We start from the raw sequence: 22,676 nt of genomic DNA on the forward strand, positions 1-22,676 counted from the left end.
CGTCCTGCAGTCTGTCTGGCCCACAGCTCCGTCCTCTGCAGGGAGGAGAGGGCCGTCGAGGGGAGAGCCCAGAGGGCGCAGCCAGGACCCGTGAGATGTGGGATCCAGACTCCAGCTAGATAGGAGGGAGTTGGAGCATCAAGGCTCCAGGTCCGAGGTTCCCAGAGGCTGTACCACCCACAGAGATGCAAGGGGAGGGGGTGTGTCCGACCACCCCCTCCCCCTGCCACAGGTCAGACGAGGCACCGCTCAAGGCCCCGGGCTCCTGGGACGTGTCCGTGGTGGCGGGTCGGGCCGGTCTGGGGGTCACGGGGAGGCCATGGCCCCGCACCCGGGCACCCACCTCTCCATGGGCAGGGGCTGCCGCAGGAGCGCCGTGAGGACAGTCTCCTGGTGGTAGTGGGCCAGCAGGAGGATGCCCTCGATCAGGAGGCGCCGCACTTCCCGGTGGTCCACCACGGGCAGGTGCACCAGGATGGCGCCCAGGATCTCGGCCACCTGGGGGTGGGGGACGGGCATCACCGGGCATCCCAGCCCTCGGGGGCCCCCTGCCCTCCCCCCGCCGCACACCCCTCCTCCTGCCCAAGTGGACGCTGGGCAGGCTAGCCTGTCAGTGGCTGGGCACAGCTCAGCCCCTTCCCAGGTATCCTCTGGTCTCTTCGCGGATTTTATCACATTTTCAGCATGAGAGGTACCGCGCTCCAGGGGGGCCAGCCTCAGGCCTCCAGCCCAGAGTCCACTCACCGACCAAGCCTCCTTCAACAGGTTCTTTCCAGAACCCGACTTCCTCCCCCTCTTTATAATCATGGACTTGGGGATGGTGGGGAGCCCTTAGCAAGCGAGGCTGGGCCCCTCTGCCTGGCTCTCTAGGCTGGACGCACCAGGCAGCCCCAGGCCCTGGGGGGCCCTTGTCACCTTGTCCTCCAGCTCCTTGACCCGCATCTGGAGGAAGGTGCATATCCAGGTGACAGAGGCCTTGTCGTGCTGGAGGTCCATGGCCCCGAAGTTCTCGCAGAGCTTCTGGACCAGCGAGACCACCTCGTCGCAGTTGAACTGCAAGCAGGCCACCTAGAGCCAGAGCCGGCTGTTCCTGGGTCCGACACCAAGCCCAAGGGCTCCCCTGCCTGCCCCTCTCTGCCTAGGGTCGCAGCCCAGCCCAGCCCCCATCCTCCCGCAAACCATGGCCGCAGCCTCCTCTAGCCCCCTTCCCAGCCTCCGGCCCTGTCAATCACGGGCTGGCTTGGAGATCACTCAACATCAAAGCCTGGGGGACACTTGCCAACCCCTCCCTCACCCCATCGCCTGCCCCCACCCCTCTGAACCCCGCACAGGAAGCTTCTCCCCAGACCCTCCCAGGCCTGCCTCTACGGCCCTGCAGCCTTCCCTGGGAGTGTCCTCTGGCCCCCGAGGCAGAAGAGGCCTCGCCCCTCTGCAGCCCCGAGGGTCTGGGCGGCCCTGACACTGGCAGTCACTGGGTGCTGTCAGCCTGCCCGTGGGCTGACACCTGTGTGCAGGGCCCCCTGTTCAGTTCTTTCTGGGGCCCCCGCAGGGTAGCACATGATACAGACAAAGAAAGACAGCTGGCGTCTGTGACGCACCTACTGTGTGCCAGGCAGCACAGTGGGGACTGTACATATCACAGGTCACTTAAATACACGTGACTTGCGTTGGACCAAGGGCTGTGGAAGACCCAGGGAAGACCATCAGGAGGAGCCCGGCCCCGCCCCCAGAGACGGACCAGGCACCCGGAGGCCACGCCCACACAGCCTTCCCGCTCATCACCTTGGAGATTCTGGAGGATACCCCGAAAATCTTCTCCATGTCTGAGCCCTGCAGGTCCTCCTTACATTTCTCAAGCTCCAGCTCTTTGGAGGTGCCCCAGGAGGAGCAGGTCTGGCTTGCTGGTGGGATACAATGTCAGGCACGGTTGTCCAGAACCAAAGGCCCACATCAAGGTGGCTGCCTTTCCTGACCCCCACCCCCCACCCGACCCTCCCACCTCCCCGCCCCTTGGGTTGCCTTGGTTCCCTGGGCCTGGACTCCTCTCCAGTATCTGGACATCCCACCCCTCTTGCCTGGCCCCTGGAACCATCTCTCTGCACAGCTCAGATGGGCATTCTGCCAGCTGCCAATCCAGAGGCAAACCCACCCTGAAGGTCCCCCAACTGCCTTCCCCTCTGAGCTCACTTCTGGCCAGTTCTGCCGCATCCTTAGTATCTGTGAGGCAATCCTCTCCAGTGGCGCCCCTCGTGTGCCCTCAGCGAGTTGTGCTGACCCAATAAGCCTCTCCTTCTAGAAGCTTCCATGACCTCTCAGTGAACTCTGCACCCCCTTGCTCCGCTGGTCACCCTTGCTTGTCTACAGAGAGACCACAATCCCTGCCGCCCTTCAGGATAGCCCCACAGCCAACTCCCTGATACTGGTCCTCCCTCTCGGCCTGGAGAGCCCACGTCCTGCCTACCCGCACCACCCCTCCCGTACCGTGAAGATCCAGCAGGCTGGCCAGGACATCCATGGAGGCCAGGCGGGTTTTTCTGTGTGAGTCACAGGTGCCTGGTGCGATGAGTCCCACCAGGCTGCCAAACTGCCCCAGCTTCAGTGGGATCTGAGGGACAGGAGACCGCAGAGTTCACACCCTCTGTCCAGCCAAGCTCACCTGGTGATGCCCGAGGGCAGTGCAACCAGGGGCCAAAGAGAGTGAACCCTGCTCTGAAAGCACCCCTGTTGGGGAAGGGAGAGGATGCCACCATCTGTCCGAGCCCGAGCTTCCATCCCCAGGCCCCCCAGCTTGGGTCCTGGGACACTGAGCAGCTAGGATGTCGTCTCATGACCCAGGCCCAGGTGCTAGGTCTAGGTGCCTGCCCTGTTTCTATAACTGAGCCCTGCCTTCAAATCTGGGCTTCCCCACTCTCCAGCTGTGTGACCTGGGGAGGGACTTAGCCTCAGGCCCTCTTGTTCCTGTCTGCTACTCAGAGATGATAATTGTTGAGTCCTGCTCCAAAGCCACAGGTGCAAGCCTTGTACCAAGGCCACAGAAGCAGAGCCAAGAACCAAGGTCACCTCTGAAACTGACTAAGCCCCTTTGTAACCATTGCCAAAGTTCCTGTGATCATCACCAGCAGGCTTCCTGATCCCAAATTAGGCAAAGATGCCCACCCTGGTAGTCACTTTATAGCGCCCTAATGCCAACCTTTCTGCAGGAATTTTCCTTGTCTTGAGGCTATAAAAATTGACTACTAACCCAGGAAAGCTGTTGAGTCTCCCCAGTCTGTCAGGAGGTTGGCCCACTGTGCTTGCAGGGCCCACATTATCTCTGCAATTCGTTCTTAATAAACTCACTCCCTTCTGAAATGCTGTGTGTCTGGAAAGTCTTTTCTAGCCACACTGGCACTGCCTCAACAATGACGGTGCCCCATCTTTCAGGGAGTGTTGTGAGACTCACGACAGAGAGTCCAGGTGAAGCACTTTGTGCAGTACCTAGTTACTCAGCGCTCGGCTCGGCCACGGGCTGGCTTTGTCGGGCCTGGGTCCCACCTGGATGGTGCTCTAGGACTGGGGTCCCGCCCCACCTTGTCCTCACTGTGCCCCGGCCCCAAGACCCCACCGCCCTCCTCCCAAGGCCACCCCTGAAGACCAGACAGCCAAAGAGTAGGAGGCCAACAAAGGAAGGAAGAGAGGGCTTGTGGAGCTGCGTCAGAGGCTCCATCACCAAAAAACCTCATTGCTTTTCTAGATTTTGCGATGTTGATGGTATTTGTTAAGCTTTGTAAAATTTGTCATTTTGTAGTGATTCATTTTCTCATTCTAAGTAAATACTTTCCTAATCAATGTGGTATTCATAATCATGTGACCCATTCTCTTAAGGAGGGCCCTCACCCAGGTATGAACCTCAGGCCCCTCAAAACCCGGATCCATACCAAGCCCTGCCCATCCTCTCTCACCACCCCGGAGGCCCAGGGCCAGCTCCCCCCTGGGACTCCTTCGACTTTCCCCAGTGAGGCAGCCTCTTCCCAAGAGTCTCTCCAGGGACAGAACTGGATTTCAGAGGCGTTTCCTCTCCTGGGATAGAGACTGGCATTTCCCTGTGGGTGTCAGCGGGGCAGGTTGTAGGGGGTGGGTCTCCGGGACTCACGCAGACGCCGACGCTTTGGACATAGATCTGCATGAGATGGAGATGGAGGTTCACCGCCTTTTCCCGCTCCCATTCTTTCTCCGACAAGATCCACTTCTCCAGGAGCTGTGGGGAGAGCCCAGAACACAGAGGGGACTGTAAAATCCTGAGGTCAGCCTTTCCCGGCCAGCTGCTGCTCTCCTCCTCTCTCCTACTCAGAGCCTGATTTTCAAAGCTCTGGGAGGTTCCCAGGTCCCCTGCCACCGACACTAAGGAGATGAGGCCATGAGCAAACAAAGAACAATGCCAGCATCCTCACCAAGCTGGTGCTTGGCTGATGTGTTTGGGTTTGTTCCAAGTGTTTGCCTGTAGGTGAAAATGCCACTAGCAGAGTCCATCCTGCACTGCAGCTCCTGCGTGCTCCTGCACCTAACAACACAGCTTAGCAAAACAGGGAGCAAAAACTGATAGAACTGAAAGGAGAAAGAAACAAATCCACAGAGACAGAGATGTCAGTACCTCTTTCTCAGCAACTGATGACAGAGAAGACAGAATCAGGAAGGATATAGAAAACTTGGACAACACTTCCAACAAGAGCTGGCTTAAGTGATATTTAGGAACATATCATTCAGTGCAGCAAAATACTTTCTAAGCACACACAGAACATTCACCAAGATAGACCACACGTGGGCAATAAAATAAGTCTCGATGGATTTAAAAGGCTTTGAATTATACAAAGTATGTCCTCAGACTACAATGGAGTTAAACTAGAATCAAAACCAAAAAGGTCTCTGGAAAACTCTCAAATATTTGGAAACTTCTAGATGACCCATGGGTCAAAGAAGTCAAAAGACAAATGAAAATGCATCGTGGAACTAAAATAAAATTAGAACACAACATATCAATATTTGTGGGGTACAGCCTCAAAGAACAAACTCAGTGGACTTATACTATCTGCTCCTGATTTCAAGACTTACTATAATGTTGACGGGATTACAATGAAGACAGGATGACACTGGTGTAAAGATGGACAAAAACATCAGTAGAGCAGAACAGGTATCTAGAAATAGACCCACACATACGCGGTCCATTGATTTCTGACAAAGATGCGAAGGTAATTCAGCAGAGATTACCTTTCCATCAAATGGTGCTGAAACAATTGGTTATCCATGTGCAAAAAAATTAAAATCAATTAAACTTTGATCCATATTTGAAAACTGAGCTGAAAATACATCATAGACTTCAATGTAAAACCTGAAACTATCAAGTTCTAGAAGAAAATCTAGGAGAAAATCTTTATGACCTTGGTTAGTAAAGATTTCTTAGACATGATACCAAAAGCATGATCCGTAAAAGAAAAAATAATAAATTAGACTTCATCAAGATTAAAAACTTCTTCTCTTCAAAAGAACCTGTGAAATTAATGAAAAGGCAAGTCACAGACCAGGAGAAAATATTTGCAAATCACATGTCGGATAAAGGATTTGCTTCTAGAATATATACAACCTCTGAAAAATCAATAATAAGAAAGCAAACAATCCAATTTTTTAAAAAGCCCTAGCAATACTATATTCAAAAATACCAAGATTATGAAAGACAAAGACTGAGAAATTGTTCCAAATTGAAGCAGAGAGACAAAAGAGATGACAATTAAATGCAATTTATAATCCAGATTAGATCCTGGTTCTCAGAGGAAATAACTATGAAGGTCATTACTGGGCAATTGTGAAATATGAATATGGAAAATTGATTAGACTACAGCTTGGTATCAATGTTAAATTCCGTGATTTTGAACAGTATATTGTTATATAAGAGAAGATTCTTGTTGTTGATGTCTATAGCTAACTCTCCATGATTCAAAAGGTGTGTGTGTGTGTGTGTGTGTGTACGTATGTATGTAATGTAAAGAGGAAAAAAAAAGAAAGGGAAAAAGAACACGTCACAAAATATTAAGAATTGTGGATCTGGGTGAAAGGCATGCAGGAGTTCTTTGTACTGTTCTTGCAACCTTTCAGCTTTTAAGAATTTAACTTCAACTTTTAAGAACATTTCGTGATATTGAAATGTCACAAAATATTAAGAATTGTGGATCTGGATGAAAGGCATACAGTAGTTCTTTGTACCATTCTTGCAATTTTTCAGCCAGCTTGAAGCTTTGTCTAAAGAAAATTAATACCAAATCAATTCTTAATGGATGCCTGTTTCCCACTGAGTGTGGCCCTTGGACCAGCATTCTGGGAGGAGTGACCACCACCAGCTCCTGGCCCTCCTCCAGACAACTCACGTGCACCATCTCCTGCAGCCCCTTGGGGTCTAGGTGTCTTTGCATGAGGCCCTCCATCAGCTGCTCCAGGGCACGCAGGGCGTTCGTATACAGGGTCTGTGGCCAAGAGAGGGGAGAGCTCGGCAGCAGTGGGGGAACAGCCACCTGCCAGGACTCTGTGTGGGCCCACACCAGGGTCAAATATTGTGAGATGGTCTGATAAATTCCTTTTGACTTCTGCTCAGACTGAGTTCTTTATGCTCCTTATGTGACGTATAAGACGAACTCAGGAGGAACCCATTTTGCAAAGGAGGAAACTGGGCTCCTAGAGCTCAGCTCTCCTGACCCCTCGAATCCAGGGCCAGGACCTGGAGGCACAGATGGCCGCTGTTCACAATAGATTTGTCCTCCTCTTCCACAACCTTATTGGGAGACAGTCATCCAGTCGGAGACTGCATTTCCCAGGATCCCTTGCAGCTAGGTGGAGCCATTTGACCAAGTTCTGGCCAATAAGGGGAGGCCAAGAGGCTCATAAATCCTCCAGACTTGCTCTGGAGCTGGGTATCACTGCCCACCTGAGGAGCCATGGGGTCTCTGTCAGCCCACGTCCCTGAACAACTGCAGGTAGCAGCCCCCTCTCCACCTTTGCTGCCAACTGGACTTCGAGTGAGAAAAACAGTCATCTTGTTAAACCATGAAGATTTCAGAGTGTATCTGTTACAGCAGCTAGCATCACCTTACGCTTAATGAAAGAGCCTGCTCTACTTTGCTGCCCTGACCACTCCCAGGTGGTCCAGGATGGTGGGCTCCCAGCACTGCCCATGTTAACGTCAACTTCCAAGTCCTCACCCAGAAAATGAGGTGGCGCAGAGGGACCTACCTTAATGGACTCATTGCTCTCTCCTGGGGGCTGGAGAGAAATTACAGAGTGTATACTAATATCCATCAGCTCACTGCTTTCCTCTGTGGAGTAGAAAGGCTTCAATTTGCTAGAGAAAGAAGTGATAAGAGGAGTGATCAGTGGGGAGTTGAGACCCTGCTCTGCCCAGTCTGGGGGTGGTGGGAGGAGCAATGTCACAGAATGAGGGAGGGACCAGCTTCTCTGTTTGGGGGTTCAGGCATCTGTCCCTCCCCAGGGGCCGTGGCTCCACCCACCAGGGCTCCAGTTCACTGTCTGTCTGTGACTGAAGGGGAGACTCAGGCGTCCACAGCCACCTCTCCTATCACTGTTGACTCTGAGTCTCTCTCCTGTTCAGAAACATTCCACTGGTCCTCCCTGACTGCAACCACAGACTTTGCTTCTGGTTGGTCCTGGCCCTGGAGTTTTCAACTGTAATTCCTGGACCAGGAGCAGCAGCAGCATCCCCTTGGAGTTTATTAGAAAATGCAAATTCTGTGTCTCCACCTCAGAGCTGCTGAATCAAAAACTCTGGAGTGGAGGACTTCCCTGGCAGTCCAGTGGTTAAGGCTTTGCCGTACAGTGCCAGAGGTGCAGGTTTGACCCCACACGTCTCGTGGCCAAAAAGCCAAAACATAAAACCGAAGCAATACTGTAAACCAAATTCAATAAAGACTTTTAAAAAAATGGTCCTCATAAAAAAAAATCTTAAAAAAAAAAATACCAAAACACTTCTGGAATGGAGGCCAACTCTGTTTTAATAAACCTTTGGTGGTAGTAGCTAGCTGCGTGATGCATGCCAGCTGATTCTCTTTCTGTCCCCTTCATAGGTGGATCTCAAGCCTAGTTGCATATTAGGGTCACAGGAGAGCTTTCTAAGGGCCCCAGGGGCCATACCCAGGTCCAGAGATCCTTATTGAAGTCTTTGGTGGGGCAGGGTTGCAGAATTATTACAAGTTCCTCATTGGCTCTGTTTTGCTTCAGAAGGGAGAGTCACCCTCCACTTAAACTCTAAACTAATGCCTTCCAAAGGGGTCCTGTATTTCATCTTTCCGGGCCCTCCCACTCCTACCCAAATCCAGTAATTTTGTTTAAAGTGAAAGTGTTCGAATCCGACTCTTTTTGACCCCATGGACTATAGCCCGTCCATGGGGTTCTGCAGGCAAGAATCTGGAGTGGGTTTCCATTCCCATCTCCAGGAGGTCTTCCCGACCAAGGGATAGAACCTGTGTCTTCTGCATTGCAAGCAAATTCTTTACCACCCGAGCCTCCAGGGAGGCTCCAAAGGAGGTGCGACCTTCCCCCAAAGGCACTGAGAGGTGGTCTCAGACTTTGTCTGCAGCCCAGGGCGGCGCTGGGGGCCTGGCCAGGGGCCCGGCTCACCTCAAGTATGACAGGGCTTCCATGGCCATGGTCCGCACGGGAGAAACCAGGCTGTCAGTCGGCTCTGCCTTGATGATCGCCTGCCGGGACAGCAGGGCAGTGAGCCGCCGGCCACCCGGGGTCCCGCCATGGCCAGGGCAGGGGCTTGGGGGACAGATGGCAGGGGCACGCCCTGCATTACAGGCAGGAGGACCTGACATCGTACGACGGGCGCCAACACCACAGGCACTTTCATTCTTTTCATGGTCAGTTGGCCTTTGACGTTATAGGGGAAGCTGCTCAGTCGTGTCCAACTCTTTGTGACTCCGTGGACTATAGAGTCCATGGAATTCTCCAGGCCAGAATACTGGAGTGGGTAGCCTTTCCCTTCACCAGGGGATCTTCCCAACCCAGGGATCGAACTCAGGTCTCCTACATTGCAAGCAGATTCGTTACCAGCTGAGCCATGAGGGAAGCCCAGGGGAAGCAGCAAAATCTCATGGGAGGAGTGGAGCTAAGATGGGCAAGTGCGTCTCGCTCATTTCTGCCACTTACTGGCTGTGTGTCCTTGGGCAAATCACTTCCTCAGCCTGAGCACTTGCTCAGGTGTGAAATGAGGACTCGGGGCCTGGTTCACAGGGCTGTGCCAGGCTGGTGTGAAATTACGTGCGTGTCGCCCGACCCCGAGCGGGAGCCTAGTGAATGTCTGCTTCTTTCTCAGGGCCTCCTGTTCCATCCGCATCTCCCTTCCCTCCAGTCTGCTGCCAGTGCAGCCAGAGAGTGTCTAGAGGCCAGGGTTTCCATCGCAGGCGAGTGGAGAGGTCTGGGGACGAGGGACAGGGGCTGACCCACAGCCTCAGGAGCCCCTGCTGCTGCCTCTTGCCTTTGGAGAGCTGGTACTTTCTAGATCTTAACAAAGTCTGGGCAAAAGTAGCTGTAAGTCCTGTCCACGGCAAAGTCCGACCTCCTGGCCCTGACTAGGGAGAAACGCTAGGGCTAGCCAGGGGCTGACCATGGGGCTCTGTCTCCCAGCCCGGAACCAGACACCTCGGGGGCATCACCAGACTCGGGGGCGGAGTCTTCAGCCCCAGCTTCCGGAATGTTTCCTGGCCATGAAAACCTTGATCAGATATAAGAACGTCACACGCAGAACACCGACAGTCAGGTCAAAGCAGAACTGAGACAGGCAGGGCCTCAGAGACCCCTGCCGCCCCTTGGGCCTCAGATGGCCTCAGGTCAGCAGAGTGAGACCCCCAAACTGCCCAGGATGGAGGAAGCCCCCTTGGCAGCTTACCATGATAATGCCAGTCAGGGTCGCTTTTTGGGCAAATTGAAAGTCTTCCAGGTCCTTGATGTTCTTGATGGCATCGGTGACTTGCACCACGCTCTTCATGAAGGCCAGTTTGAGGCAGATGTCCTGTGAGCATGACGAGGGGCAGGGAGGACCTTGTTGTGAGTGAGCCCCAAAGACCCCAAGACTGACCCCAGCTCCCGGACCCTGGGGCCACATAGAACACCCTCTCCCCTGCTGAGGAAGAATCGGTGCAGGGGCACCCTGAGAGACAGGGAGACAGGGCACCCTGAGAGACAGATGCCCCCTTATCCCCTTCAGCAACCTGGCAGGGACATGGGCCAGGTGCTGGACAGGGCACAGCCCTCCAGTGCCCCCCCAGAAGGTGATGCATCCCCCAACCTCTCCATCCTGTGCCTGAGTACAACAATGCCAGTCAGGGGCACCTTCACTGACCAGAGGCTCCGAGCCCTGTGCATCACGGCAGGGGTAGAGTAAATCATGGAGGTCAAATCAGTTTTGCTTTTAAGGCATGAACAAACCTTCAAGACATCGTGCGACATGAGATCAGCCAGTCTCAAAAGGAGAAACACTGTGATTTCCGATTATTGAGATGCCTGGTGTGTCACCATCATAGAGACAGGAAGTAGAAGTGTGGGTGCCAGGGCCTAGGGGAGGGGGACTGGGGAGCTGATGCTAGCGGGGCCACAGTTTCAGTTTAGGAAGATGAAGTTCAGGAGATGAAAGATGGTGATGGCTGCCCAACAGTTCGAATGCACTTAATGCAACACTAGTGATGCTCAAAATTCTCCAAGCCAGGCTTCAGCAGTACGTTAACCGTGAACTTCCAGAGGTTCAAGCTGGATTTAGAAAAGGCAGAGGAGTCAAAGATCAAATTGCAAATCTCAGTTGGATCCTCTAAAAGCAAGAGAGCTCCAGAAAAACATCTACTTCTGCTTTATTGATTTTATGCCAAAGCCTTTGACTGTGTGGATCACAACAAACTCTGGAAAATTCTGAAAGAGATGGGAATTCCAGACCACCTCACCTGCCTCCTGAGAAATCTGTATGCAGGTCAGGAACAACAGTTAGAACTGGAAATAGAACAACAGACTGGTTCCAAACAGGAAAAGGAGTACATCAAGGCTGTATATTGTCATCCTGCTTATTTAACTTATATGCAGAGTATATCATGAGAAAAGCTGGGCTGGATGAAGCATAAGCTCAAATCAAGATTGCCAGGAGAAATATCAGTAACCTCAGAAAAGCAGATGACACCACCCTTATGGCAGAAAGCAAAGAAGAACTAAAGAGCCTCTTGATGAAAGTGAAAGAGGAGAGTGAAAAAGTTGGCTTAAAGCTCAACATTCAGAAAACTAAGATCATGGCATCTGGTCCCATCACTTTATGGCAAATAGATGGGGAAACAGTGGAAACAGTGACAGACTTTATTTTTGGGGGGCTCCAAAATCACTGCAGATGGTGATTGCAGCCATGAAATTAAAAGACACTTGTTCCTTGGAAGAAAAGTTATGACCAACCTAGACAGCATATTGAAAAGCAGAGACATTACTTTGCCAACAAAGGTCTGTCTAGTCAAAGCTATGGTTTTTCTAGTAGTCATGAATGGATGTGAGAGTTGGACTCTAAAGAAAGCTGAGTGCTAAAGAATTGATGCTTCTGAAGTGTGGTGTTGGAGAAGACTCTTGAGAGTCTCTTGGACTGCAAGGAGATCCAACCAGTCCATCCTAAAGGAAATCAGTCCTGAATATTCATTGGGAGGACTGATGCTGAAGCTGAAACTCCAATACTTGGCCACCTGATGCGAAGAACTAACTCATTGGAAAAGACCCCAATGCTGGAAAAGATCGAAGGTGGGAAGAGAAGGGGACAACAGAGGATGAGGTGGTTGGATGGCATCACCGATTTAATGGACATGAGTTTGAGTAAACTCTGGAAGTTGGTTATGGACAGGGAGATCTGGCGTGCTGTGGTCTATGGGGTTGCAAAGAGTTGGAAATGAGTGAGCGACTGAACTGAACTGAATGCCAATGAACTGCATGCTTAAAATTGGTTATGATGACAAATTTCACATCATGTGTACTTCACCACAGTTTCCAAAACAGTAATAATAAAGTAATTTCTCCTTTATTCCCTGAGTTTTCTCCTCCTGGCCTTTCCAAGAAAGCAGCCAGTCCCTTTGCCTCTCTGAAGACAGCCCCTTTTTCTTGACCCTTATGAAAGGGCTTGGGGTCAGGTGTCAGGATCGGGACAGAGGTGAGAGAAGGCATGTGCGAAGGGCTGGGCGAGGGCTTGTCCTGTGACTTCAGCAACCCACAAACACCCCTACTCGGTATATTGGGGAAGGGCTGCTCCCCACCGCCGACCCCCCACCCCCAGCCCCTGCAGCAGAGAACAGCAGAGACTGGGGCAATGGGATTCCCAAATGCTGAGTGACAGACAGGACTCCAGGACTTGAATCTCCTTGGTGGGGCTGGTGGTGCTCAGATAACAGTGCAGGGTGACTCTCCCCGCCCCCAGCCCGGGGCTCCAGGAGGGCATCATCGGGGCACGGCATGTCTGTGGGATCCCGGGGTTGCCTGGCAGCTGCTGGAATAGTGGTGGATGATCTTGGCGGTGATGGGGTTGTCCACGTGGATGAGAAGCATCTGCGGGTGGCAGTACGAGGCCACACAGCTGTACATCACCATGAGCGCGCCCTTCACTGTCTCCCGCCTCCAGGGGTGGTCCTTCTGTGAGGCCAAGGAGAAGGGGAAGAGACCACTGTGGCCATCGGGGAGAGGATCTATTCCTCAGGTGTTTCCTGGGCACCTGAAGTGCTCAATGGTGTATTCTTTCATTGAACACACTTTCATGAGCTCCTGTTGTAGCGTGGTGAACAGGTCAGACCATGGCCATGACTGCACGGTCGCAGGGGTTCTGTGCGGACACCCCACCAGAGGTGGCTGTGTGCGCCTTCACACCATCACCTCCTGAGCACCTGCTCTGGGCCAGGGGCTCCCGAGATGCTGGTGATTCACTGGGAACACAGAGCCTCAGCCCAGCTCTTCCGGGAGGAGGTGTTGGAGGCCACCCAACCCACCATGAGAGGAGGAGCAGGGGAGCCCACGCTCTCCAGTCTTTGAGTAGAAATCCAGGTCTGAGGCTCCACTTTGTGGAGAAGACTGGAGAGAAGCCGGGACACTACCAATTCTCTATTCAAACTACCAGATCCCCAGGGCAACAATCCGATCCAAGGCCAAAACCTGAAACATTGGCGGTGACTCAGCTGGTGGCCCCCTGGGGGCTCAGCCAGTCCGGGACACTGTGCCCTGCGGATGGAAGGGACAGCCTCCAGAGACCAGCCTTTGGCCACCTCGGTCCAATTCCCCACTTCACTTTGGCGAAGGAGACACAGAGGGGAGTTTCTTATTGAGATCTAGTAAAACTGCAAGGAGAGTCAACCAGTGCATCCTAAAGGAGATCAGTCCTGAATATTCATCAGAAGGACTGATGTTGAAGCTAAAACTCCAACACTTTGGCCACCTGATGCAAAGAGCTGACCCATCTGAAAAGACCCTGACGCTGGGAAAGATTGAAGGCTGGAGGAGAAGGGGACGACAGAGGATGAGATGGTTGGATGGCATCACCGACTCAATGGACATGAGTTTGAGTAAACTCCAGAAGTTGGTGATAGACAGGGAGGCCTGGTGTGCTGTGGTTCATGGGGTCGCAAAGAGTCGGACATGACTGAGAGACTGAACTGAAGAGTCTTGGTTGGGGGCTGAATAAACCATTCTAAAAGGCCCCCAGAGAGCTGATGATGGAGCAAGGATGCCTCACCCGCCAGGCACCGATCTGCCAGGACTGCTCCGACTCCTGGATCCTCTCTTCAAAGTCATGGAGCACGCCCAGCACCGTCTTCACCTGGCCCCGGGCACACAGGCCAAAGCACAGGATCACACCCTGTGGGGAGACCCAGCGGGCAGGGTGAGGGCGGGGCGGGGGACACCCCATCTGTCCCCCCCAGCCCACACACGGATAAACAGACACGCACGCACACACTCAGATAAACACAACGCCCGCACACAGGCACAGGCGTGCACACACCACATCCTCCCGAGGCCCGTAGGGGACCACGGGGCACCCTCACCTCCCGGTCGAAGTCGTCGCTATAGTCCGTCTTGTAGAGCAGCTCCAGCAGCAGCACTTCCACCTTGTCGGCCTCCAGGCCCGTGGCCAGGGTGAAGCCCAAGGCCCGGTACAGAAAGCCCTGGAGAGGCGGGAGGGACAGAGGGTGCCTCAAGCCTCCAGCCCGGCCCTCTGGGGTCACTGCCAAGGGTGGGTCCCTACTCGTTCCTCCAGACTTAAAACTATGCCTTTTGTATATTTTCAAAAATAAGTATCCAGGCTACTCTGAGAGGTTAGGCTATAGCAGGGCAGGCATGTTACTAAGAGTGGGGGCCAAGTTTCTCTCCTATATAAACTGAATCAATCTACACTCCCACCAACAAACCTAGGAGCACTTATGTTTCTGCCTTCTCTCTGACTTAGGATATTATCCACGAGAGGTGGAACGTTTGCATCTTGGTTAGTCATCTTTGCATCTTCTCATGGTCCAATCTTGGAATTTCTGCCTCAATTCTTTCCCCATTGTTGGATTATGTCTCTTATTTTTTGTTTACAAGAACATTGTGTGTACATTTGGCAAAAAATAACGAGAACAGACATATATTATCTCATTTAATCTGCACAACTACTCTGAAAGGCAAATAGGTATTTTGAGACGAGAAAATTAGCAGGAAGTAGTAGAACCGGGGTTTAAAATCAAGCAGTCAAAAAGCCAAAACATAATACAGAAACAATACCATCACAAATTCAAAAAAGACTTCTGAAAAATGGTCCACATAAAAAAACATCTTAAGGAAGGAAAGAATAAAACCAAGCATAGCCTGAAGCTCACTTCTTAAGTGATCACTCCTCTGGTCCATTTCCACAGTGTCTCATTTCTCTTTTGATTTTATTCACAGTGATTTCATTTGGTCATGCAGACAATTTTCATTTTTCAGAGTACAGTCTCTTTCTTTTCCTTTGTCTTTCTAAAAGGTTCCTTTTATGCATATGAAGGTCTATCTATTCCATGTTAAGACTATAAAAATATTCATCAGTACATTCTTCATGTCACCCCATGGTTCTATTTCATTTCATACACTTACTTCTTTGTTCTGAGAGAACAAATCCTTCTCTAATGAGCTTTTTAAAAGATATGCTCTTAGCTATTATTCTCTTACATTTTTTAAATTAGGACAAACGTGGAAATAATCTTGTCAAATAAAACTGTCAGATTTCCACAAATTTCCCTTTTGGGAAATTAGAAGTCAATTGCATTGCAGGTTTTCTTTTGTTGTTTTTTGGCCACATCACTTGCTGTGCAGGATCTCCGTTCCCTGATGAGAGATCAAACCCTTCCCCACTGCAGTGGAAGCACGGAGTCCTAACCAGTGGACCACTAGGGAAGTCCCTGTCTTGAGAATTAACTTGAGAAAAAAAGGACACCTGAGCATCACTGAGACTTCCTATCCAAGAAGCAGAGATTGTGTATGTTTGGTCAGGCTGTCTTTCAGCCTTTCTGCCCCTTCTTGTAATTGGGGGTTCTTCACCTTGGTTCTACTTATTTCATACATTCACTATTTTTATTTGGTTACATATTTTACATTGTGTTGCTGCTTTGAATAGGGTCTCTCTTCATTATCGTATTTTTGTTTTGTTTGTTTATAGGAGAGATTATGGTTTTGCCTGTTACTTTTGGGGAAAGAATGACTCTATCTACCAGAATTACAAATCTGGAGGCTTCAGCAGCCTTGCCCTCCCCCCGCCCGGAGGATTCCCATCTGAGTGATGAAGAGTCTGGGAGAGTCCTGATGAAATTCCTTAAGCCGTTGTATCCAGTCGTGACTTTTTAAGGTATCTGAGCCAATGAAACCCTATTTATTGTTTACTTTCCTTTAAGCTAGGTGAGTTATTGTAATAAGGTTGAATTACATGCATTGGCTTATTAAATACCACACACAAGTTTCTTTCAAATAGGCATCTGGCCCCGCACTGATATCTGATAAGATCTCATACCCACAAATCTATAGCATTTAGCTACAGAAGATGTACATTGCTGTGTATATTTTACATATGCTATTACGAAGGGTGCATATTTGAACAAATGAAAACTTTAGTTGACTTCTCTAAAAATTCTTTTTAAACATCTTTATTGAAGTATAATTGACATACCGCTAAATGAGCCCATTTAAGGTTTAAAAATTTTAAGTTCACACATTTACCAAGTTGTGTGATAGCCATCACAGCCAAGGTTGGGACATTTGCATCACCCCAAAAAAGAAATCCTGTACCCACTGGCAATCACCCCACGTTCCCCTCGTCCATGACAACCACCCATCTAATTTTCTGCCTCATTAGATTTGCCTGTTCTGGATATTTCAAATAAGTGGAACCACATCATACGCGGTCCTCTGCACCTGGCTTCCTGCACTTACTGTAATGTTTTCAAGGGTCATCCTCACTGTAGCAGATGTAAGCACTTCACTCCTTTTCATGGCTGAAGACTACTCTGTTGTATGGATATAGCACATTTTGTTTATTAATTCATCCACTGACGAACACTTGAGTTTTTTCTACGTTTGGCTATCTGAATGATGTTGCTCTGAATATTTACATACAAGCTCTTGTGTGGACATATGCTTTCATTTCTTCTGGGCATATATAATTAAAGAGCTTAATTGCTAGGTCACAGGTAGCTCCATATTTGACATTTCAAGAAAATGCCAAACTGTTTTTCAAAAACACTGTACCGTTTTCTATTTATACCAGCAATATATCAGAGTCCCAATTTTTCCATATTCTTGTCAATATTTGTTCTTATCTGTCTTTTTGATTACAGACATCCTTGTGAGTATGGAGTAATGCCTTGAGGTTTTGATTTGCATTTCCTTAATGGCAATGGTCTTGAAAATTCTTTCATGTGATTGCTTGCCATTTGTATATCTTTCCTTCACCCATTTTTAAATTGGCTTATTCGCCATTGTATTATTGAGTTATAAGAGTTCTTTATATATTCTAGACACAAGTCCCTTCTCAGACCCTAGATTTGCAAATATTTTCTCTCATTCTCTGGGTTGTCTTTTCACTTTCTTGATGGTACCATTTTCAGCACAAAAATTTTTAGCTTTGATGATGTCCAATTTATCTATTTTTATCATCACTTGTGCTTTTGGGTGTTATTTCTCAGAAGACTTTGCTCAGGCCAAGATCATGATTTATATTTACGTTTCACTCTAAGAATTTTATAGTTGTACCTTTTATATTTACATATGTGGTCCATTTTGAGTTCATTTTTGTGTATGGAATGAGGAAGGGGCCCAACTTCATCGTTTTGTAAGTGGCTATGCAAGTCTTCCCAGCATCATTTATTGAAAAGACTACTCCTGATTACCAAGAATTGTCTTGGTACTCTTGTTGAAAATCAATTGACAGTAAATGTGAGGTCTATTTCCAGACCCTCAATTCTATTCCATCAATCTATTATCTATCCTGATGCCAGTATCACCTTGTCTTGTTTACTCTAATTATGCAAGAAGTCTTGAAATTGCAAAATCTGAGTCTTCCAACTTTGTTTGTTTTTAAATCATAACTGCGTTGGCTATTCTGGGCCCCTTATAATTCCACAGGAATTTCAGGATCACGTTGTCAATCTCTGGGGGTTGGGGTGGGAAGCCAGCTGGGATTATAGTGGGGGTAGTGTTGAATATATAGATAAATTGGCAAGTGTCACCATCTTAAATATAGTGTCCTCTAATCTGTGTACATGAAATGCTTTCCATTGGTAAAGACCCTCTCTGAATTTCAACAATGTTTATAGTTTTGTAAAGACCCCTCAACGATGAAATATACACATGCAGTGGTCATGAGCCAACAGCTGGATGAGACAGGGAGGAGAAACCAGTGTGTGGGGAGGGATGGGGGTGGGTGTGCAGCATGGTTTGATAGAAGGTGTTCTGTCTCCTACCCCGTCTGCCAAAGGTGGAGGTCCACCACTAAGCCCCAGCTCCTCTTCCCCCTCCAGGCCTTATCGTCCCCCTTGGGCATCCTGTGGTTCTGTTCCACCTTCACCCTTCTCACTATTTACCAAAACACGTTCAGAGCTCATTCCTTGCCATGGACTCTGCTAGGAATTATACTGCAGGTGGGGGTGAGGTGAGAAGAATGGGGAAGCTGGTGACTGGAGGTGAAATGCCCCCCAGCTCCAACAAAGCAGGTTCTTGAGGGAAAAACAAGACAGAACAAAACACTACAGCCCTCGGGTCTGGACCAGCCAGCCGTCTCCCCTCCCAGGGCGCTGTGGGCAGCCTCAGGCCTACCTGGTCTCACGCGGGTTGTCCCCCGAGTGCCCTCCCTGTCTGAACGGGCCTGCCTCTGGGAACCAACCTTCTCCAGGGAGGGGCTGTCGAAGCTCTCGATCTGATTGTTCAGCTCTTTGCTCAGACGCAGGCTCCAGTTGGAACCCCGAGTCATCTTGAGGGAGTTTCTCAGAAACTGGGGGTGGGGGGAGAAGGCACAGGGGTGCAGTGCTCCAGAGGGCTGTGCTCCCCGAGCAGTGACCTTCCCTCTCTAGCGCCCCCGACCCAGCCCAGTGCTGTGCAGGCTTGGGGGCTGCCGGGAGGGGTCACCCTGTGCTGCCTCCGGGGCTTTGGCTTCCAGGGTGGGGCCTCCTGCTGTGGCTGCTTGTGCTCCCCAAGTCTTCTGACAGGAGGGGAACATGTCCCCTAGGGGCTCCTGAACTCCCCCCACGCCAAACCCACAGAGCTGCCCCCACTGCCCCCCAACCCAGCCTCCGGCGGCGGGGTCACCTCTACCTGAATCAGCTTGTCCTCCCACGTCTTCTGGTTCCAGGTAAACTCGGTGTGTTCTGCAGAGAGAAGGGCCACCATGTTCCTCTCTCCTGCGGCTCCTCCACGCCGCCTCCTAAGTGCAGCATCTGGGGTCCACCACCCTCCCAAGGAGCAGAGTAGGCTGTGCCGGCCACCTGGAGCCTGGACGCCTTTGCTCAGACCATGTGACTGGTACTCGGCAAGTACAGTGATGTGAGGTCGCTCACACACACCGAGCGCCTTTGCTCAGACCAGGTGGTGAGTACCTGGCATGTACACTAGGGGTGTGTGGGGGGATCACACACGCACTCGGGCGCCTTTGCTCAGACCAGGTGGTGAGTACCCGGCATGCACACTAGGGGTGTGTGGGGGGATCACACACGCACTCGGGCTCCTTTGCTCAGACCAGGCGGTGAGAACCCGGCATGTACAGTAGGTGTGTGTGGGGGATCACACATACACTCGGGCTCCTTCGCTCAGCCACACATCTAGCACCCAGCGTGTACACTGCAGGGGGGAGGTGGGACTCACACACGCACTCGGGCTCCTTTGCTCAGCCACAAGCCTAGCACCCGGCGGGTACACTTAGGGGCTGGCTCACACACGCACCCGGGACATCTCACCTTCTAGGTACTTGACCAGCAGCGGGATCTCCAGCTCCCACATGTCGGCCATGGAGGGGGCGATGCTCTGGCTCAGGGTTTTCAGAAGTTTGAGCATGGCGATTCCACGGCCCTCCCCCTTGTAGGGGGACGACATCAGTACCTGGGGAACACCGAGACTGCAGTGGGGCCCCTCGCTGGCTGGGCAGACCCAGGCCCCGCACTCCCCAACCTGGGGCCTCGCTGTCCGAGCCCATAAAGGGAGAGTTGGACAGGATGGGGCCTTTCAAGCAGAGCTCCGAGGATTCCCAGGATCAGAGCATCCCTGCAGAGGATGCTGAAGGCAGGAAAGGAGACACGAGAGCATGGGCTCCCTCCCCTCCCGGGTTCCATGGAGCTCGGAGCAGGGTCAACACAAGGAGGAGGATGCCTGGTGCAGGGCCGAGCTGACCCCCAGGGAAGGGCAGACTGCTGACAGAGTCCTGCAGATGCTTGGGGCCATTCAAAGGCCCAGCAAATAAATCTGGGAAACTGCTGCCCTTGCCATATCTCCCCAGAGGGACGATGGGGTCCTGGAAAGCTCTGTCCTGCCAAGCATCCAGCTCCCTGCTCCCCCTGGAGGCCCCGGGGATTAGGAGCTCATGGGAGGGGAGCCGCAGGACACAGCAGGGGCCAGGCCAGTGCACGGCCCATGAGCCACTCACCAGGAGTCGGGCCAGCAGCTTCTGCGGTGCGGGGAGATCCACTGGGGAGAGAAAGATACAGGACACTGAGGCTGCCCCGCTCCCGTACCCCGGGGGAACTTCCCCTGCAAGGTGTTGCCCCAACGGCATCCCGGCGCCCCCCAGAATGCAGGAGGGGTCAGGTCGGGGAATTTTTCACAAAGAACATCACTACAACTGGCCATCCTGGGAAGGAGGAGCCTGGTGCTATGGGCTGGGGCTGAGAAGATGCTCTTTTTTTTTTTTTCCCAATTTATTTAATTATTTATTTTAATTGGAGGCTAATTACTTTCCAATATTGTAGTGGTTTTTGCCATACATTGACATGAATCAGCCATGGGTGGACATGGCATGTGTTCCCATCCTGAACCCCCCTCCCACCTCCCTCCCCATCCCACCCCTCAGGGTCATCCCAGTGCACCGGCCCTGAGTGCCTGCCCTGTTTCATGCAGCGAACCTGGACTGGCGATCTATTCCACATATGGTAATATACATGTTTCAGTGCTCTTCTCTCACATCACCCCACCCTTGCCTTCTCCCACCAAGTCCAAACGTCTGTTCTTTACATCTGTGTCTCTTTTGCTGTCTCGCATATAGGGTCATCGTTACCATCTTTCCAAATTCCATATATATGCGTGCATATACTGTGCTCTTTTCAGGACATGCCCGCTTGGGAGTGCACACCCGGCCGGCCTGAGAGTGTTTCACTCCTACTGTGAGTCTTGGCCTCCTTGAGCCAACAGTAACTAGACACCGCCCCCTCCCCTCCCCTCCCTCTGCAGGCTTTGGGAGGCTGTGAGCCCATGAGTAGGGTGCTCACAGCATTTGGACCAGTGAGCGAGGGAAGGGCAGGCCTGCTGGAAGCTGCGGGGAGGGGCGGCACCCAGGAAGGAGCCAGTTCCAGACTCAGGGTCGCGGCAGGAGGCAGACCAGGGGTGGTCTAGCTGGATGCTCAGAGCAGCCTCTGCCCCTACCATCGCTGGGTCCTGTAGGCTTGCAGTCACCTCCTGTCACCGGCCACATCCATCCTCAAAGCCCCAGGACCATGACAGCAGCCCCCTGGGACAGCAGGGTCCCCGTAAGTAGGTCGGTCTAGTCCCTTTCTTGAGGGTCTGGTGCTAACAAGTGCGTCATCACGGTGAGTTGGAGGGCCTGGTGGGGGTGGTTCCAGAGGCCTCGGATGGGATATACAGTCCTTCCAGTGGGCTCACGGGGGCCAGAGAGCTCACACCTGCGGGAAGCCCTCCCTGGGGTCTGGGCCAGGGTGGGCGGGAGGTGGGGACGAGAGGAGTGGGCTGCCAGAGGAAGTGTGCACGACTTTAACCTCCTCGGATTTCGGCAAGGGCGGCCTCTTTGGCAAGGCCTGGCTCTCTGGGCTCCGGGCTGCTTCCTGGAGAAGGGGGAATGGTCCAAGGCACGGGGCGGCCCACCTGCCCAGTCCCTCCAGCTGGCGCAGGGGGGCTGCCCACCATGCCTGCTCTTGCTTGTGCTGGCCTCCTCGTCCTTGGCATGCAGCTGGCGCTCGGCCAGGTTGGTGAGGCTGATGCAGATGGGGGTCAAGGCCTCCGTGTAGTCCGTCTCCATGATGTAGCACAGGAGCCTCACCCAAAATTCCTATGGGGGGTGATGGGGGTAAGGTGGGGGTGCTGGGATCAGCCAGCCTGGGCATCGCACAGTCCTGCGATGAGATGGTCGGCCCCTCCCCACCCTGGCAGCATTGTCTCGGCCTCGCTTCTCCAGAACCACACTCCGACCCACTGACTGACTGCCTCAGGCCCGCCAGCTCCACTGCCCAGCCTGGGTCTCTGCCAAGGCCATCTAAGCTGCACCCACCCCGTGGCCGAGGGGGTCAGCTAGTCCTGGGCCCTTGACCGCTGTGCCCGCTGGCTTCACTCCAACCCTGCATGCAGCACATCCTCTTTGACCAGCCCTCTCTCTAACCCCCAATCCCCTGAGAGACACACTGGGCAGACAACCTATCCATGCTTGCCAACTCTGATGATTAGTTTCTATGTGTCAACTTGGCAAGTGAATGCACACAGTTATTCAATCAAACACTAATCTAGGCATGGCAGTGAAGGTATTTTGATGCAATCTGATGAAAGTCCATAATCCATATAGGAGATTACTCTGGAAAATGTGAGTGGACTTGATTAAATCAGTTGAGGGCAAAAAACAGGTTTCCCTGAGGAAGAGAGTTTGCCTCAAGGTTGCAGCCTCAGCTACTGCCTGAGTTTTTAGCCTGCTGGCCTACCTCCTAAATTTCAGACTTGCCAGCTCACAATTGCACAATACATATGTTGTTGTTCAGTTGCACAGTCATGTCTGACTCTTTGCGATCCCATGGACTGCAGCACGCCAGGCCTTTCTGTCCTTCACCATCTCCCGGAGTTTGCTCAAACTCATGTCTATAGAGTCGGTGATGCCATCCAATCATCTCATCATCTGTTGTCCCCTTCTCCTCCTGCCTTCAATCTTTCCCAGCACCAGG

General features: G+C 51.8%; 1 protein-coding gene across 1 annotated transcript in view; it reads right to left on the minus strand.

The window, feature by feature from the left end:
• MROH2A (maestro heat like repeat family member 2A) overlaps positions 1-22,676 on the minus strand; it is a 55,483-nt gene that overhangs the window by 10,267 nt on the left and 22,540 nt on the right. The window contains exons 15-31 of the mRNA XM_043448104.1: positions 21,655-21,799; positions 20,168-20,208; positions 19,485-19,626; positions 18,847-18,899; positions 18,419-18,526; positions 14,079-14,198; positions 13,769-13,891; positions 12,526-12,678; positions 9,929-10,051; positions 8,656-8,735; positions 7,255-7,363; positions 6,396-6,491; positions 4,133-4,237; positions 2,482-2,605; positions 1,783-1,901; positions 916-1,068; positions 344-498 (exon numbers count right to left, since the gene is read on the minus strand). Of these exons, the coding sequence (XP_043304039.1) occupies positions 344-498; positions 916-1,068; positions 1,783-1,901; positions 2,482-2,605; positions 4,133-4,237; positions 6,396-6,491; positions 7,255-7,363; positions 8,656-8,735; positions 9,929-10,051; positions 12,526-12,678; positions 13,769-13,891; positions 14,079-14,198; positions 18,419-18,526; positions 18,847-18,899; positions 19,485-19,626; positions 20,168-20,208; positions 21,655-21,799 (1,949 nt within the window). The remainder of the gene's footprint in view (positions 1-343; positions 499-915; positions 1,069-1,782; positions 1,902-2,481; positions 2,606-4,132; positions 4,238-6,395; positions 6,492-7,254; positions 7,364-8,655; positions 8,736-9,928; positions 10,052-12,525; positions 12,679-13,768; positions 13,892-14,078; positions 14,199-18,418; positions 18,527-18,846; positions 18,900-19,484; positions 19,627-20,167; positions 20,209-21,654; positions 21,800-22,676) is intronic.

The sequence above is a fragment of the Cervus canadensis genome, chromosome 2, assembly GCF_019320065.1.
Source record: "Cervus canadensis isolate Bull #8, Minnesota chromosome 2, ASM1932006v1, whole genome shotgun sequence".
Taxonomy (NCBI): domain Eukaryota; kingdom Metazoa; phylum Chordata; class Mammalia; order Artiodactyla; family Cervidae; genus Cervus; species Cervus canadensis.